Raw genomic sequence first — 16,338 nt, 5'->3', positions numbered from 1 at the left:
AGCCACATTTGAACCAATGGCAGGACAGACGGCTCTGCTGTAGCCAATGATAAACCGCTGTTGAGTGCGCACTCGTTTGGCTGACGACGACCATGGAGCGGAGTAGTGTCCTCTTCGGCGTTTCAAACTTTTAGCGTTTAGTTTCTTTTCGGGCAGAACGGTAAGTTTAAAACCGCTTTTGAGCAAATTTCCTTTTTTGTTTTCTCGTGTGGCGACTTTTTCGGATCTAATTCTCGGTTAAGATAATTAACTTAGCTTCGGTTCTCGACCGTACACTGGAATCCACTGAGCTGAGTTTCTCATCAAGAAAACAAACCTCACCTTAAACATTCCTCATGCTTTTCCCGAAAGCTTTTCTGGCTTTAAGTGTTGCTGTAAACGCGGTTTACGTCTTGGTGGGACTTTTGGGCCCCGCATGAAGGGCAAAATCGGTGCGCCGTCGGTTCTTTTCGTATGTTAGGCCGTCTTTTGTGCCAACCTGCACTTCTGCTTGAGGTTAAATATAAATGGTTTGGGTCATTATTACTTTAGTCTTCTGTATGTAAGCGTAATGCGGTCCATTTCCTATGAATGAGCCTCAGGTGTGCGTAAACGGCTTCGCAACTTCGCAGTTAAAGGAAGCTGTTTGGACTGTTTTTGTTTTTTTATGCCCAAATAGTTTGTCCTTAGAACAAAGAAAATATTTGATCAGTGGAAGTTTTGTGTTAATATTTGTTGCTTTCTGAATTTGCAGGAGCGTTTCCCTGAGCTGGAATGGGGGAGATAGAGGGTTCATACAGGGTCCTGCAGACCCCTGGCACAAGACTGGGAGCCCAGTTCAATGCTGGGATCAGCACTCTGGAGCCGGGCCAGAGTCTCAGTGGTAACATGGTCAACAGGAGAATAAGCCAAGGCAGAGGAATACAGATCCGTGTGCAGGGGCTGGACGACTCTCAGGAGTTCTTTGATATAGAAGTAGGTTCTACTGTGTGTGGTTCGTGCATCCTCGTTTGTTTACTTAAAATATGTCTCCGGATTGCTCCATCTTACCTTGGAGGCCTTGGTCGCCCTGGTTTGTGTGTGTCTGTGTGTCTTGGTGACAGCTGCCACATGGCTTTGGTGCTGAAATCCCTTCCTCTTTAAGGCTTCTTATTGGGGCAACTTAGTGTAACTCAGCAGGGCGCCTCTTGGTTTCTTGGCTGTGATTTCTGCTCCAGGTCCAAGTGGTAGCAGTTCTCTTTACTGTCCCTAAAGCTTGACTTCCAAAGGAGTAGGTATTAAAAGTTAGGAGTCTGGTCTTTCTGGGTTGTTTTTATAATTCTTTTTTTTGGGGGGGGATTTACGAAGTCTAAATTTTACAGAAGCATTTGGTTACTCACACAGTCATCACACACAGTGTATAAATCCTAGCCAAATATTCTTGCTTTTGTTTTCTTCTATTCATTGGAATTACTTTAGAGAAGTTGATCCCATTTAAATACTCGCTGTTGAACAAACTTTGAGATCCATGCTGTGACTCTGCTTTGCCATGTCTGCTTGCCAAGTTGCAGCAGGAGTCACCGAGAAGGCCAATAGGAAGCAATAAGGAAGCCACTCTATCAGAGCATGCTTCCTGGCTTTTTATGTGAAGGGGAAAACAAATCGAAGTAGAGTCTGTACAATGATTAAATGCTCAATTCAGTGGCTGGTTGATGGTGAAGTGTAATAAAAAGACCTGGCAGCTGCTAATTGTGTTCGAATAGGTTTGTATATTTATACTTTCCTGTGTGTATCCTAAATCTTTGTGTAGCCACAAGAGTTGCAGTTCAGGAGTACTGCTGAGGCAGACGTTTCATAATCTTATGCACCATATGTTGTCTCAAAGTCTTAAGCTAATAGCGCGTAACGGGCATATGTTAGACTTGCATGGAAGCAGACCTGTGTGCTGTTCAGTCTGAAGAAAATTTAATTGGTCTCAAGAAAATGTGGTTCTCTGAGTTCTGACAGGCTGACTGAGGTCTGAGTTCAGCGCGGCTCCGCACGTGGTGTTGATAGGAGGTGGCAGACCGAAATACATGGCTGCAAAAAGAGAATGACGGCAGTGCTGTTGTCAAGCAGACTGGAGTTTACCAGGAACAAGATGGCCTCTGAGAGGCTCTGTTGTTCACTGCTTAATATTTCTGTTCATTCATTGTGAGGAGTCGTGGGCTGGTGGGTGAATAGTTTTTATCCTTGTGTATTGAATGGCTGCTCAGCTAAACGCATCAGAAATGTGCGCTCAGTTTGTGCCTATCTGTCCAGTCACTTCAAAGAGAACTGATTGAGCCAGCACAACTTTTCCTATGCTTTTAATTATATATTTTTTTCTCCCTCGTGGAGTCCGTGTGCAAAAATAGATACAAAATTGCAGTGTGGAATGTTTGCCATGGTTGTGGCCTTCAAGTAACTGCCTCCCCTCATTGTGGCGTTTTGGTTGCTCAGCTGCCCAAATATCTTGTGTACAGTCTCCATCACCTGCCATTTACTGCCCCTCTTACTGTACAGTGAAGCAAAAATACACTTCACTCAAAATTACACACAGGAAAGCCACAAGGGATTCATCCATTGTGCAAATTTTCTTGATATAGATGTTCTTGTTTTCTGCTTTGTTTTGTGTGGTTTCTCTGAGTCAGGGGGGATAAATGTATGGGAACATTTTTGGAGTATTTCTGCTTTGCGTTGTGCTTTTAAAATGTAGATGCCGCATAATTTATAGATTTTGACGTCTTTTGATTACAATATTCTGCTGATATATTGGTGCATTCCTAGAATAACAGCTGTCATTCTCCATATTTATTTCTTTACCGTTACATCACATCTTTCATTACGTGTGATAACTCTGAACTGTAAAATCATATTGCGTGCGAAGGTGTTTGTATTTCTGGCCATATAATGTCTTTAGCCTGGACCTAAGACAGTCCAATCAGATCAGTCTTTGATCTGCTGGCCTTCCTCTGCTGCAGTTACCTGACATGGGTCATCATCAGCAGACATTTGCTTGCACGACTCTTGTCCACAGACCCCTCCCACAGCCACCCAGCACAGGAGAAAGCTCAGCCTTGTGGTTTCTGGACAGGGAGGCTGGGCCAGCGGGGCAGGGGAAACACAGGCCTCTTTTATCCAGCACAGCCAGCCCCTTTGCTGGCCTTAACTTCCAGCTTAAAACTTGCAAAAAAAAAAAAAAGGGCAGAGAGTGGGTTGCGGAACCTAGCTGTGTGAAAATGCGTTTATAGTCAGGGTGCTGGTGGGAGGGAATCCAGGCAGGCTTTGCTTTAGTGTTAGCAAACAAGCACATAAATAGCAAGGTTGACAACCAAGAGGGGCAGTTCAGAGGGAGCAGTCATGGCTAGTACAAAGTTTGAGCCGAGGTGGTGGGGGAAGGGGACACGGTCAGGAGTGAAGCCCTGTCGAAAGTTGGGCCGAGGAATTCCAAACCCCCCTGGCCTGTCCCTGAAATCACATTTGGACTAACTAGATAACTCAAACAGTGTAATTCAACCGTGATGTGTGCTTTAAAGTCCTGTTTCATCTGTGAGCCGTTCTTGCAACGATGCAGTCGGTGTGAAATGCAACAAAGTGTTTAATTATCCTTTAAAATGGATGATTTACACTAAAGTTAACAATACACAATTTTCCTCTGGCCCAGAGTGTTATTTATTCAGATTGTCATTTCTTTAGAGACATTTTTACATGGATTTTTAATGAATAATTGTTTTGTGTGTTGAACAATTTAGATGAATAAATGGCACTACAATCCAGAGGGGTAAAAAAAAAAACTTATTTAAATTGTGTGGAAGTTTCTGGCATTAACAAGAGATTGCAAGATCGAGACACATGGCACTCTTGTAGAGGAAAAACTGTTCAAAACCTTATTTTGGGAGCAGAAAAAGCAAAGATTTTTAAGAGTTTTTTTTTTCCCCATCTGATCTCACTAATGATTCTATGCATGCAGTTTTTATGTTGCGTGATGTTTGAAATTAAAGTCAATTTAGATAATGGTTTGAAATGGATAGCTAAATAAGTTCCTGGAAGTGTTGTACGATGGTTGTCCAGTGGAAAGACTTTCTTCCAAAGGGAATTTGGATAAAGTAATGTCAGAGTGGTGTATCTCAGTTTGTTATCTGTGGCGTCGGTTACGCGGACATGCTCACAAAAGCAGTAATCTTGTTCTTCATACCAAACACAGGCTGAGAAGCATTCGGCTCTCATCCCCACAAAGCACTCATGCTACCCCACTGTGTACTGAAGTGGCTAAACTATCTAATGGCTGTGCCTTGAAGGACTTCTTGTTAAATACCTCAAACAACTCCTCTCTGCTCTTACTGTTATGGTAATCTTTCCTGCTGCAGGGAGTAATTTACCACCACCTAAAGAGGATCCACCTACTGAATTTTTTTCTTCTCCTTTTTCTCCCCTCATGTTTTAAATGCCAAGCAGAGGCTGTAAATTCTGGGTTATACAGGTGACTTGAGCAGAAGGCACTCTGTAAAACATCTGATCCCGATTACCACCTTCCACAGTTGATTTGCCAACAAACAACATGACTGCCAGCTGTCCACGGGCGTGTCCTAAAGCCAGGCAGCGAGAAGAAGGGAAATTGCCATTCAGTTATAAAATCCATCGAAGAACCTGTTTAACGTCAAAATGTATACCACCGTGAAAAATGACAGTGTACCTCCCACTGTGGCAAATGCAAGCCCCAACACACCCCTGCTGTCAGTGGGAGGTTCTGCTAGAGCCCTCTGCCTTTCACCGTGATCTTTAAACAGTGTTTAACTTGTCATGCAAGGTACAACAAATCCCTGCATTTTTGAATTGCACCTGTATTTTTTTCCATTTCCCCCCCTTGAAATTCTCTGTGCATGAGGAAGGCAGTCCTCTCCTATAGCAGGCTGTTTTTTAAGCTTTTACTTGTACTCACCCCTGCTCCCAGCGCACATACACACAAACAAGGGGAGATTTGTCTTCCAGAGAAACATCTGTTTGCCATAATCCCCCGCTGCTTTTGGAGCTTGATTGGGTGACCCATTGACCTGCCTTAATGTTGGTGTGGAGATGAGACTGTGGTCCACACCACAAGTAGGGTGTGAACAAACTCTGCATGATCTCGCTGTCACATCACAGATGTGACTTTACTTAAGATGCCAGGAGGGCTTCTGCGGTGCCGCCCATTGGTTTATGATACATTAGTGGCAAAGAAGAACTGATAAATTACATTTAAAGGTGGAGTTAAACAGCAAAGTAAATTTGGATTATTTTTAATCAGTTTGGCCAATTTTGGTAGTAGATTTTCATGCTTTCAAAAGATATTTATATCTAGAAACGGGGCTGGATATGCCCATGCCATTTAGTTTCAACTCAGTTTTCTGTGTCAGAGGCCTTCACGGGTCGGTACAATTGTTTTCTTATCTATGACTCTGAGAACTCAAATAGTGTTTCTTTTAAAGGCTTTCATATGACTCAGGTGTGCAAAAGCTCCACCACCATGATACTGATGTCACAGTGTTGCAATGTTCAACTGTCAGGAAAAATAAGCCAGCACTGATAAAGGAGCTGATAAGCTCGGAGGCAAACAATTCAAATGGATTGGACAGTTTGGAACCAGTTTAGATTCCAGGCCCTTCCAAAAGAATGAGTCATGTGATTCAACAGCTAAAATATGGATTTATTGGCAACCGCGACTAAAAGTCAATTTCATTTTTAAGCCGTTTAACTCTGATGTCTGTGTAGTGTAAAACTTCATTCGTACTGTGGTTGCTTCTTGGAGTTGTCTGAACTTGAAGACTGCTTTTGTACCAAAATGTTTGCTTTTGGTACATTATTGGCCAATTTATATTTGTAGTTTATAAACTTTTAAATTCAGGCATTTTTCATAACATCTACTTTTATCTTTCTTTCTTTTTTTTTTTTGTTGTTCCACTGTAAAATACTTCAGCTGTACTTAAACTGCTGCAGGGTTGCCAACATTTAAGTGTGTGCCCACAAAGTAAACAGTGACTTCACAGAGAGATAAGCCAAATTGGACAGCATAAGAGGAAGTTGGTTGAGGGGAAAATATTATCTGCGGGCTACATGGAATTTCACTGCAGTGATGCTGGAAAGAACTTTCTTAGGGGGGGAATGATGTGCAGTAGCTGTACCCTTTCCTCTTTGCTAGCTGCCTGGCTTCACCTGGCAGCTAGCAAAGAGGCTAGCTGGGTCAATGAGAAAATGCTATCCCTCCCTGTCTGACTGTAAAAGATAATGCTACATGTCAAAGTTTGATCTTACTGTGCTCTTAAAACACACGTTCACAATTCCAGCAGAGGGTTAATGAGTAACACAATGACAAAGTGCCAAGAAAAAGAAGATGGCATTAAATAGTTTGCTCATGGCTGCTGCATTGAGAACATAATCCTCAGCAGGTCAAACCTGCCAACTGCTTCTGGGTTTCTTGTCGAACTAGCGGCCTCAGTTCTGTTTGATTAAACCTAAACATTAATCGTGTGGTGATTAGGCTGATTGTAGCTGTTTGACAGTGTGGTTTCAAACTTTGTTTGCTGGTTAGACTGAATTTCCCCCGACTTGTAACAGGATGAGGTGTACATGGTAAACCTCAAGAACACTGAGAAGAAATGAGGATTAGTGTATGGAAACATTGTCTAACCACAGGGAAGGTTTGCTCTAATAACTTTGTTAATGAAGTACTCACTGAATGAGTCAAATTGACAAAATACCTCAAAGCGTTCCTTACATTTGGCTCCCGAGTCATTGCGCAAAAAATCTCGCTGACGTTGTCTGGATCGTATGTTTGGCCTGCACTCAAAGGCAGCCCAGACAAAGTATTTTAACACACCATTTTTTGTTCTCCGTTTGAGGTCAGCTGGAATCAGATACCTTGAATGTGTGGAAAAAGGGGGAATTTTACAAGAGATTCCTAAATTTATGGATGTTGTGTCAGTAGGTTTCACCTGCAATTTATAGATTTTCTGAATGCAGAACATGTGATTGTATCAAAGTAATGAAAAGACCGACTACAGTAAATCTCCTGGCATGCTTTGAGTTGTAATCCTTTACTTTAGCCAATGCAAAGCAGTACTTTTTATAAGGCTTTTAAAAATACTATTTTACATTACAACCAGATGTTTCAGGCTATAATTTTCTCAAAAAATCGCAAGCTAGGATTCCAAACCTCAAGTGCAGTGTGTTCTTCATACATAGTAATTAGTTCTTCATTTAGTGAAAGCAAACCCCAGAGCATTGAGATGGTAAACTTGTGCAGAATTCCCGCATGCACACTTCTCAGGCCCAGATAAACGGCGAAATACAGTAAGTTCAGACACTCATCCAAGTCGAGAAAAAGTATTTAAATCGACAGATGGAACATACGCAACCATAAAACACACAATGGAGTGGATCATTTACAGCTGCGAATATTTTCTGCACCACACAGGCAGACGGCATTTATTCAGCGCTCGCTTTGAACACAAGCGTGTCCTCGTTCTCTTCGGGCTTAGTTGAAATTAGTTTTTGATGATGCTCTCCATCTGTGGAATCTTTGTGAATATTTTGTCTTTTAAAGCAATGCACTTTCGCTTCTCATAAGATCTATTGTCACAGAACTTCTGAAATCTTTGTGTTGACATAGTGATGAAATTCTTCTGCTTTTCTTCTTTTTCTTTCAGCCAAAGGCTCTTGGACAGATGCTTCTCTCTGAGGTTTTCCACAGAGGCAACCTCATAGAGAGTGATTACTTTGGCCTCGAGTTTCAGAACATGCAGATGAACTGGGTACGTACATCTCCATTTCCTGTTTGAAGCGGACACATTGGACATGGAGGAGCTAACTTGTGCACTGATTGGTTGAGGCAAACTTTTTAAAATGCTTGATGACAACAGGATGGGCATTCGGGGAACAACATGGACTTATAAGTCATTAGTTGCTCTTCTTCAGCAATGCAAACAGTGAGGTAGTGTTTTCTCTGGACTTGAGTAGTATATTACTTTGGAATATTTTTAACTTGTCTGGCAGCAGTGCTCATATACACATGTCAGACTTTCCATTGTTTTACTCTTCCAGAAACATAAGTGGAATTCAAGACCACTTAGCAGTTTTTGTAAAGCAGCAGAGAGGAGTTATGGAGCCCACTATATATCTTCTTCAAAGAGAATGAGGCCAGTGTTGTTTAATAAGACGCACCGGCCTCTTTGCTCATGTACGCTCAGCTTTCCGAGGACTGAAAACTATACAGTGTTTAAATATACACTACGTTTGCTGCTCTGCAGTCTGGTTTTTAAAGGAGCTTCTTCCATTAACAAACTAAATCTTTTACGCATAGTGAATTTTTACTGAGCGTATGAAGGAAGCTTGGCTGCAGCTGATGTCATGAACTATCGGTGACCCAGCAGGGCACACACTGAGATTCTTTTGGGAGTAGCTGCTGTGTCCTCATCAGTTATTTCATCGTTCAGGAAGCTCTTACTCAGAAGAATAATAATATATTGAGAGTTTAACAAATAATTGGAAAATGTTTTCATGATTAATCATCCGAGTCATGAATCATTCGCTTTGTTAAAGCTTCCCAGCTGTGAGGACTGAATTCGGTACTCATAAAACCAAAAACTAATTTGAATTGGGCTAATCTGTCCCACGGGGTCACCCCCTGTGTGCACCTCTGCTGTTTCTATATCACTCCAGAGGTCCTGTTCAGTCTCGTTGATCTTGAGGCTCTGTGTTGCTCACCTGATCTCCTCTACATCCATTAAACTTGCATTTAATGGCTGTAATGGAAATGTGTGGAAGTCAATGAGAGGCACTTCATGTGAATAGCATTGGTTTGATTGTTTTACTTCTGCTTATATAGAATCTTCTCCACCAGATGCCAAAGGGTGTTAAAGCAGAGCTAAACAAGTCCTGTGACTTATGGGGAGAGGGTTAATAGCGTCAATCTTCCTCATGCACTGCAGACTCTTCCACGAACATCTTGTGGACTGCAGTTTGATCACCAGCGATGATCCTGGGCATGAAAGTAGAGTTGTTGTTGTTGTTGTTTGCTGTCTGCACAACATTTGAGAACTTGGATGAAATCCAAAATGTACAACTTTTCAAACAGGAGTGACTTCAGAAAGGTAGCAGAACCTGAAAAGGTCTCCAGGTGAACAAGGTGACTTTGAAGGGAAAATGGTCAAAGTGGCGTTCAGGTATTGTTTAAGGAGTAGTCTCCCCCAAATTTCATGATGGCACTACATATCTGAAGTTTCTAAATCCTGCTTGGTTTGGCAGATTTTTACACTGGATGGCCTTCCTCAAGCAACAATAAGGGGTTTATGTCTCCTCTCAAAATCAATCTGGGCATATTTTGCTTGTTAGACAAATGTGTAAACCACTGCACCATGGGATTTTAAATGACGTACCAAAAAAAGCTGTGAAAACAGTCCAAAATCCTCAGATATTCAGTGCTGCAGAGTAAGATGAGAATAAGCCTCAAATTGGCACATTTGAAAAGCTCGTGTGTTTGAAGGGTTTGCTTATTACATGTTTGGTAAATCAATACTTGGAATACTTGCATTCTACTCATTTCGTTGGGTTTCCCATAGATATGGTTTCAGTACTTTGCCTCTGATTATTTCTACACATGCATTTGTACACTTCCAGAACCAATCAGCGAGTCTGCTGATGTAATCCTGCCCACGTATCGAGCGACACACCCATCACTGATTGCGTAGTGGTTGTGTAGTTGGCTTGACGCTAACTTTAATGTTGTCCTTATAGTTGATGTCCCCAATGTTTTCTAAATTTCAGTGACATTCCTCGACCAGCCCATTGCTACTAGTCAGTCTTTGTGGGTAGTTTTTTTTTTTTTTTTTTTTTAAAGTTCAAGTGTAGCTATGGGATATCCAGGTCAAATGCAGGTTTTTATTTATGTATTTATTTGTTTTTAAACTTAAAACAACATCAGATGATAGCTGATGGTTTCAGGAATGTTTTGGCAAATGTAATCCCTCTTTTATGCTCTACACTGACCATTTACCAAAGCCTGCTCAAGTGTGGTTAGCCAGTAGAATTGGAGTAGAAGCAGAAACCAGAAAGCTTTTTTTCATTTTTAATAGAAATTTATATACAAACTGGCACATGTGTGACTAGGAATTGAGTAGAATTCAGGCAGCAATCAGCTGATACCAATTTCTCAGTATGTCTGTCTGGATCGAGCGCATTCCTCCCTCAATCAGCCCCAGATGTACGGCTTGAGCAGCCTCCTACACTGAAGCCAGTGTTTTGCCAACAGCATTGTGACATCTCTCTTCTGTTTCAAATGGGGCTGAAGCAGCAAACAGTCGCTGTGTTACAAGGGAGTCACTGAAGTTATCCTGCCACCACCTGTCAAAGTTATAGTTCACATTATGTTCTATTATTTTTATTTATTTTTTTCTCTTTAGGTTTGGCTGGAACCCACAAAACCCATTTCAAAACAAGTCAGAAGTAAGTGAGGCTGATTCTTAGCTCTGAATCCACCTAATAAAGTGTTTTGGGCATTGATAATCTGCTTGTGCGTTTACAGGACCAGCAAATACGCTTTTTAGACTGTCAGTGAAATTCTTTCCCCCCGATCCGGGTCAGCTGCAGGAGGAGTACACCCGGTCAGTGACTGTAATTTCCTTTTGAATATCACTTTTATCTCTACCTGTATGAGGAGCTGGAGGAACATGGTTTCTGTTTTTCTTCCCCCTTTTTTTTCCTTTTTTTTTTTTTTAAATAGAAGCTCTGTTATGCTTTGTCTTCTTTAAAATTACTTTTTCTGCAGTTAAAAACTTTGTGATCGTTGTTTTTCCAAGAGTTATTTGTTTAAATGGCACTTAAGGTTCCTAAAGATGCTTAATCCATGATGAGCTTAGTTTGTGCTTATTTACTTCTCATGAACATAAATAGATGGACACTTAGCGTGTGTGTGTGTGTGTGTGTGTGTGTGTGTGTGTGCGCACATGCTTTTTTTCCCCCCTCTCCTTTAGGTATTTATTCTCCCTGCAAATGAAAAGGGATCTGATGGAGGGCAGGTTGATCTGCACAGAAAATACTGGTGCCCTGCTGGCCTCTCACCTTGTCCAATGTAAGTTCTTTCTGTTTTTGTTAAAGCCGACAGTGTTATCAGACTAAATTATGCAGTAGTAAGAGCACTTGTAAAATCTCTAGTAACTGGTTTGCTCGATTTGTTTCAGAACATAATCCTGTTCACAGAAACCACAGATCTTAAAAGGTTCTTTTCAGTATTTTCTTATACTCTGTAAAAAAAATAAATTAAAAAAAATCCCAGGGTTCAGTGTGTTATACCTCCTCTTAAAGGTTTTTAAAAATGGTAAAATGGTATTAAGAGACCAGATGAGAAAGCGCAAATGTCTAGATTCAAAAAGCAATTCTTATGGTAATTTGCAGCAAATTGTGTAGGGAATCATTTGTGAGCTATAATCTAAAGTAACAGCAAATCTACAGGTCAGAAAAGAATAGAAACAATCTGTTAAAACCTGAAATGAGCGTAGTCTCGCTTCGTTTTCTCTCCATAAATCACAGCGGAGATCGGCGACTACGATGACACAGCAGACAGGGAATACCTGAGGATAAACAAGCTGTTACCTTACCAAGAGAAAGTACAAGAACGGATCATGGAGCTCCATCGCAGGCACCTGTAAGTTTTGTCTAAGTGAAATCTTTCTCCCTCTTTTCCAAATTGCTCTAACCGTCTGACTCCTGTAGTTCGGTTTATGGCTGCTTTCCTTTCTCGCATTCCTCGCGCACTCAGAATACTTGAATCTGACCTGTAAACGTAAACAGGGATGCGAGCCTTGTTCCTGATGTCATTACCAAAATTAAAGTCAGCCAGACTTTCAGCTTCTTCAGACGGTCATGTAGCGACTTTCACGGTAGACCAGCCGCCTGCAGATTGTTCTGATGCATCTGCTGACTGTGCACTTCTGAGAATAAATGCAGTTCATTATTTTCTCCAGATGACCACATGTTGAGGCGATTTGAAACAAGTTAACTGTGACATCGAAGTCGCTTCCAGGCATTGCCATCATATTGTGGGTTTGTTAGATTGGCCTGCAGTGAGGATGCAGGGGAAATGCAAACGATCACTGTGATACCATGATTGGTATGGATGATAAGAAGCTGAATTTTCATACTGGTAGATGAAAAATAGCACGGGTTTATTTCACTGGCAGATGAGATGCAAGCTTCAAATTAAACAAATGATTTTAGCTTTTCCTCTTAAAAGTGCACACGCACAGCACGTACTGTAGTACTGGCTCATTTATTTAGACCTTTTCTTCTTGTGGAGCTTTGCATGAGTCACAGCAAAAAGGTTTTGTTTCTTTTATCTTGTACTGGGTTACCCTACAGTCGATCGTCTATCTGAAACGAACCATTTTAGCTCCTTTCCCCCTGCTTCAACCCAGCAGTCGGTGATCATAGCTCACCGCTGGCGACACATGTTGTCGTTATCAGCGTGTGCGTGTTCTAATATTGAAACATGCTGAGAAGTATGCTTTGTGCAAGCCTGTTATCGCACAATTTTTCCAGCAGATGGACTCTGGCTATGTTTTTATAATGCGCTCTGTGCTGTCTGCAGCACATGTTGCAGAATCCGCATCAAGGCTGTGTGACTGTTTGTGAAACGCATTTCTGCAAAGTAAACAAAACCAAAGCAGTGAGCCCCAAAAATCCAGATGCATCTTGTATGGAATGTACCATTGGCCTATATAAGACATGGGATTCATAGCCTTGTTGGTTTGACAGGCAGGGGTTATACTCAGCTGCAAACAGACAGCTGCAGTCACCACAGGCAAGCAGTCATTATGTTGTATTGTCTCTTTCCAAGTCTGCCTAAAGACGGAGCGTGCAGACAGAGCCTTGCGCTCTCTGCTTGATGACTACATTTACGTCACTCAGATCGAAGTGGTCCCTCGCTGATGTGGAAACTGTAACACCCGCATCAGCCTGTTAAGTGTTGCTTCTTTCAGACATCTGAGTTTCTGCATTACTGTGTCTCCCTGGTTTTATTCAGACATGCATAAACCATTCTGAAAAGAGTCACTGTGAGTGTTCAGCATTTGACTAAACACTCCAGCATGTTGAGTATAAAGTTTCTTGGTTATTTTGTCCCGTTCTCTAAATGGGTTCCAGCTATTTGGGCATAAAAATGTGTTTAAATGTCACTTCCTAAGCTTTACATAAAACCATCCCATGTGATTACTCATGTTTGGCTGTCTGTAGCCATTCTTCCACTGCACTGTAGCCCTGCACTTTTCTACAAAACATCTGATAGAGGAGCATGTTTGAGGCTTCACTGCTACGTTTGGGAATCATGTTGTCCCTGCTGCATGCGTTACCCAGACAGCCCCACAGAGTATTTCCAGCAGTGCAAACTCCTCTCAAGCATGCCAGTTCCTGCTGTGTGCCACTAGTAAATGTGGGGAGGAGAAAAAAGAAACACATATTCACCCGAAATAGCTTAAAATTCATGTGTGAAAACAATTTGTTAGTGTGACCGCCCTCAACCAGCCTTGTACGACTATAAAGAAATAAGGCCCTTATGTAGGAAGATGCTGGAGACTTATTCAACATGTTTATTTGTTCAGGTGTTTGTTTCTGGATGAGCTCGAATAAATAGTCATTTCCTGAAAACTGATCTTGAAACTTTAGCACCCAGGCGCAGTGCACTTTTTTTTCTTTTTCTTTTAATGATGTTTAACACGGTTTACTGTAATGAGGTCAATGAAGTGTGACTATTGAGTGTTCTTGCTAAACAAACCACAGTGAGGGTTTTTCCCAGTTTTCAGCGTGTTACAAAACCTCTCACTCCACTTTTCCCATCATTGGCTCCCATGCTAAAGCAGTGCTATCCTGTGGCCAATGGGGACTCTTTTCAACCCAGTGTGTTAGGCAGCTCTAAAGACTTTTGCTAATCTTCCCTTGGTTGCCAGCGTGGAAGCACAAGCAACGAGCTCCCTGGCCTAATCCTTTGCTCTGGCCGGTCTATTAGCCATAAGGCCAGTAGGGCAGGGGAGGGCCCTAAGGAGATTTAACTGCTTAACAGATGAACAAAATTAGAAGACTGTGATGATTGGATGGATATGTCTTTCTAACATGCTGTTTGGTTGTAATCACACCATTTTTAGATAACTAAAATCCTCGAAATTATAAGGGATTTAAGGTCGCGCTGCTCGCTCTAAAGTTCATGCTGTCGTGCTCGGTTTCAATTTTATGTGGTAACTTTATTTTTTATTCTTTAACTGTACGTATTTATAGTGTAGTGTTAAACCGAACACTTTGAATGCTGTAGATGATTATTGCCCAACTTGATGAGAAATAATTTAATAAATTAATGGGGTAGACAGTTAATTTGATTAAGGGAAGATGTGAATCACAAGACCGTAAGGTGACATGTTGGTGTGTTTATACAAGTGATCTAGAGCAACTCAAAGCTGCTAAATTACAAACACTACATGAGATACTACAAAATGATTTATTTTTTTAAATCATTTCACTACACGGATGGGAAGATTTTTAAAAAGCAGCGTTTTAAGCCCTCTGGCACTAGGCTTTTTATTTTAAACACCCAAGTTTAATCGGTAACAGCCAGAAAGCTAAAAATGGTGTTCCCAAGGACTGAAACTACGTGGGAACACTGTTAACACAAAACGACTTCACATTCATATCAGTAAATTTGACATTTACAGTATAACTTCCGCCTGATCAAAATTGTACATTTGGATTGAATGACAGCGTCACGGCTGAGTCGGTGACTGTGATTCTATTGACAATGCGCTGAAATTATTATTATTATTATTATTATTATTATTATATTTTTTTTTTTTTTTTTTTTTTTTTTTTTTTTTTTTTTTTTTTAGCTCATCTCCCAATTTTGTTGCAACAAATGCGATTGAGCTGCTTGGCTGTAATCTGTAGTGTAAGCACTGACTGTGATTAACAGAGGCATTGTCTTTGTGCTAAACAAGCCATAATGGGGTGTAATTGGCATCTAGCTTGTTCAGTGCTAATGCAATTATTTGGGAGGTCTCAGTTCCTTCACTGAAACACATCAGTAATTTTTATTTACTGAATTTGGCAGGAAACAAATCTGTGACGGGCCCTACTCTACATTAGGCCCATCATAGTATCTTTCTCCTGTTTGTTAAATCTGCTGTGTATAAAGCCAGCACGTTACACAGAACGTAGAGCCAAAAAAAGGGTTTGTTTATGTGCACATAAATCTGAACCTGTCAGTGGACCACTGAGAGGAACCCTTCCACCTGTGCACTGTAAGAACAGCACGTAGAGGACCTGCTGTTACAGTGAGTATTAATAACTTCTGTTATGTTGTTGATACCAGGGGGCAGACTCCTGCTGAATCAGACTTCCAGATCCTAGAGATCGCCCGTAAACTGGAAATGTACGGCGTCCGCTTCCACCCAGCAGCTGATCGCGAAGGCACCAAGATCAACCTCTCTGTCGCTCACATGGGCCTGCAGGTTTTTCAGGTGACTGCTGCTCTAAATCCAAATGTCTTCCTTGTGCATATATCCTAACAGTGTTACTGATGATTGTGTCTGTCTTTTATTCCACCTGTATTTCTCTCTCAGGGCCACACAAAAATAAATACCTTCAATTGGTCCAAGATTCGCAAACTGAGCTTCAAAAGAAAACGTTTCCTGATCAAGCTTCACCCAGAAGTCCATGTAAGTGTTATCAGTGTCCTTCAATCTTAGATTTCATATACACTGAGACTGAGACCAGATGGCTGTATGCATTCTGCTTTTTATTAATCTTTGTTTTAGGGCCCCCATCAGGACACTCTTGAATTTTTGATGGGCAGTCGAGACCAGTGCAAAGTCTTCTGGAAGATCTGCGTTGAGTACCACTCATTCTTCCGACTGTTTGACCACCCACAGCCCAAATCCAAAGCTGTCCTTTTCACTAGAGGCTCCTCTTTCAGATACAGGTATTGACTAAAGACATAAAAATAATGCCATGTGTCACTGTTACTGGTTTAGTACATTGAAGTGGTTTAATTAAAACTCTTTCTGCCAGCGGAAGGACCCAGAAGCAGCTTGTGGAATATGTCAGGGAAAATGGAGCAAAGCGGACCCCTTACCAGAGGTATGTGTGTGTTTGAGTTTAGACACACAATTTATCACAAAGAGAAGCAGTTTCTTTCTAATTCTTCTTAAGCATCCACTGGAAGAGAAATCTGCATAAAATCATAACGGTAATTGTTACAAGATGACATGGAGATCTTATTTTCTTTCAGAAGGAACAGTAAAGTAAGAATGTCAGCTCGATCCCTCGCAACCGATGTGCCAAAACAGGTAA

General features: G+C 41.3%; 1 protein-coding gene across 2 annotated transcripts in view; it reads left to right on the top strand.

Moving 5' to 3' along the window:
• Positions 1-16,338, top strand: part of farp2 (FERM, RhoGEF and pleckstrin domain protein 2) — a 30,474-nt gene continuing 14,136 nt past the window's right edge. For both annotated transcript variants that reach the window (XM_085397347.1, XM_085397346.1), the window contains exons 1-12: positions 1-160; positions 734-954; positions 7,662-7,766; positions 10,413-10,455; positions 10,535-10,613; positions 10,983-11,080; positions 11,539-11,653; positions 15,359-15,506; positions 15,609-15,704; positions 15,804-15,967; positions 16,057-16,125; positions 16,277-16,334. In XM_085397347.1, coding sequence (XP_085253473.1) covers positions 754-954; positions 7,662-7,766; positions 10,413-10,455; positions 10,535-10,613; positions 10,983-11,080; positions 11,539-11,653; positions 15,359-15,506; positions 15,609-15,704; positions 15,804-15,967; positions 16,057-16,125; positions 16,277-16,334 — 1,176 coding nt within the window. In that variant the 5' untranslated portion in view covers positions 1-160; positions 734-753. The remainder of the gene's footprint in view (positions 161-733; positions 955-7,661; positions 7,767-10,412; positions 10,456-10,534; positions 10,614-10,982; positions 11,081-11,538; positions 11,654-15,358; positions 15,507-15,608; positions 15,705-15,803; positions 15,968-16,056; positions 16,126-16,276; positions 16,335-16,338) is intronic.

This window comes from Rhamphochromis longiceps, linkage group LG23, assembly GCF_057381845.1.
Source record: "Rhamphochromis longiceps isolate RC_006_pf linkage group LG23, R_longiceps_female_GT1.1, whole genome shotgun sequence".
Taxonomy (NCBI): domain Eukaryota; kingdom Metazoa; phylum Chordata; class Actinopteri; order Cichliformes; family Cichlidae; genus Rhamphochromis; species Rhamphochromis longiceps.
This window is presented reverse-complemented; position numbering and strand designations above follow the sequence as displayed.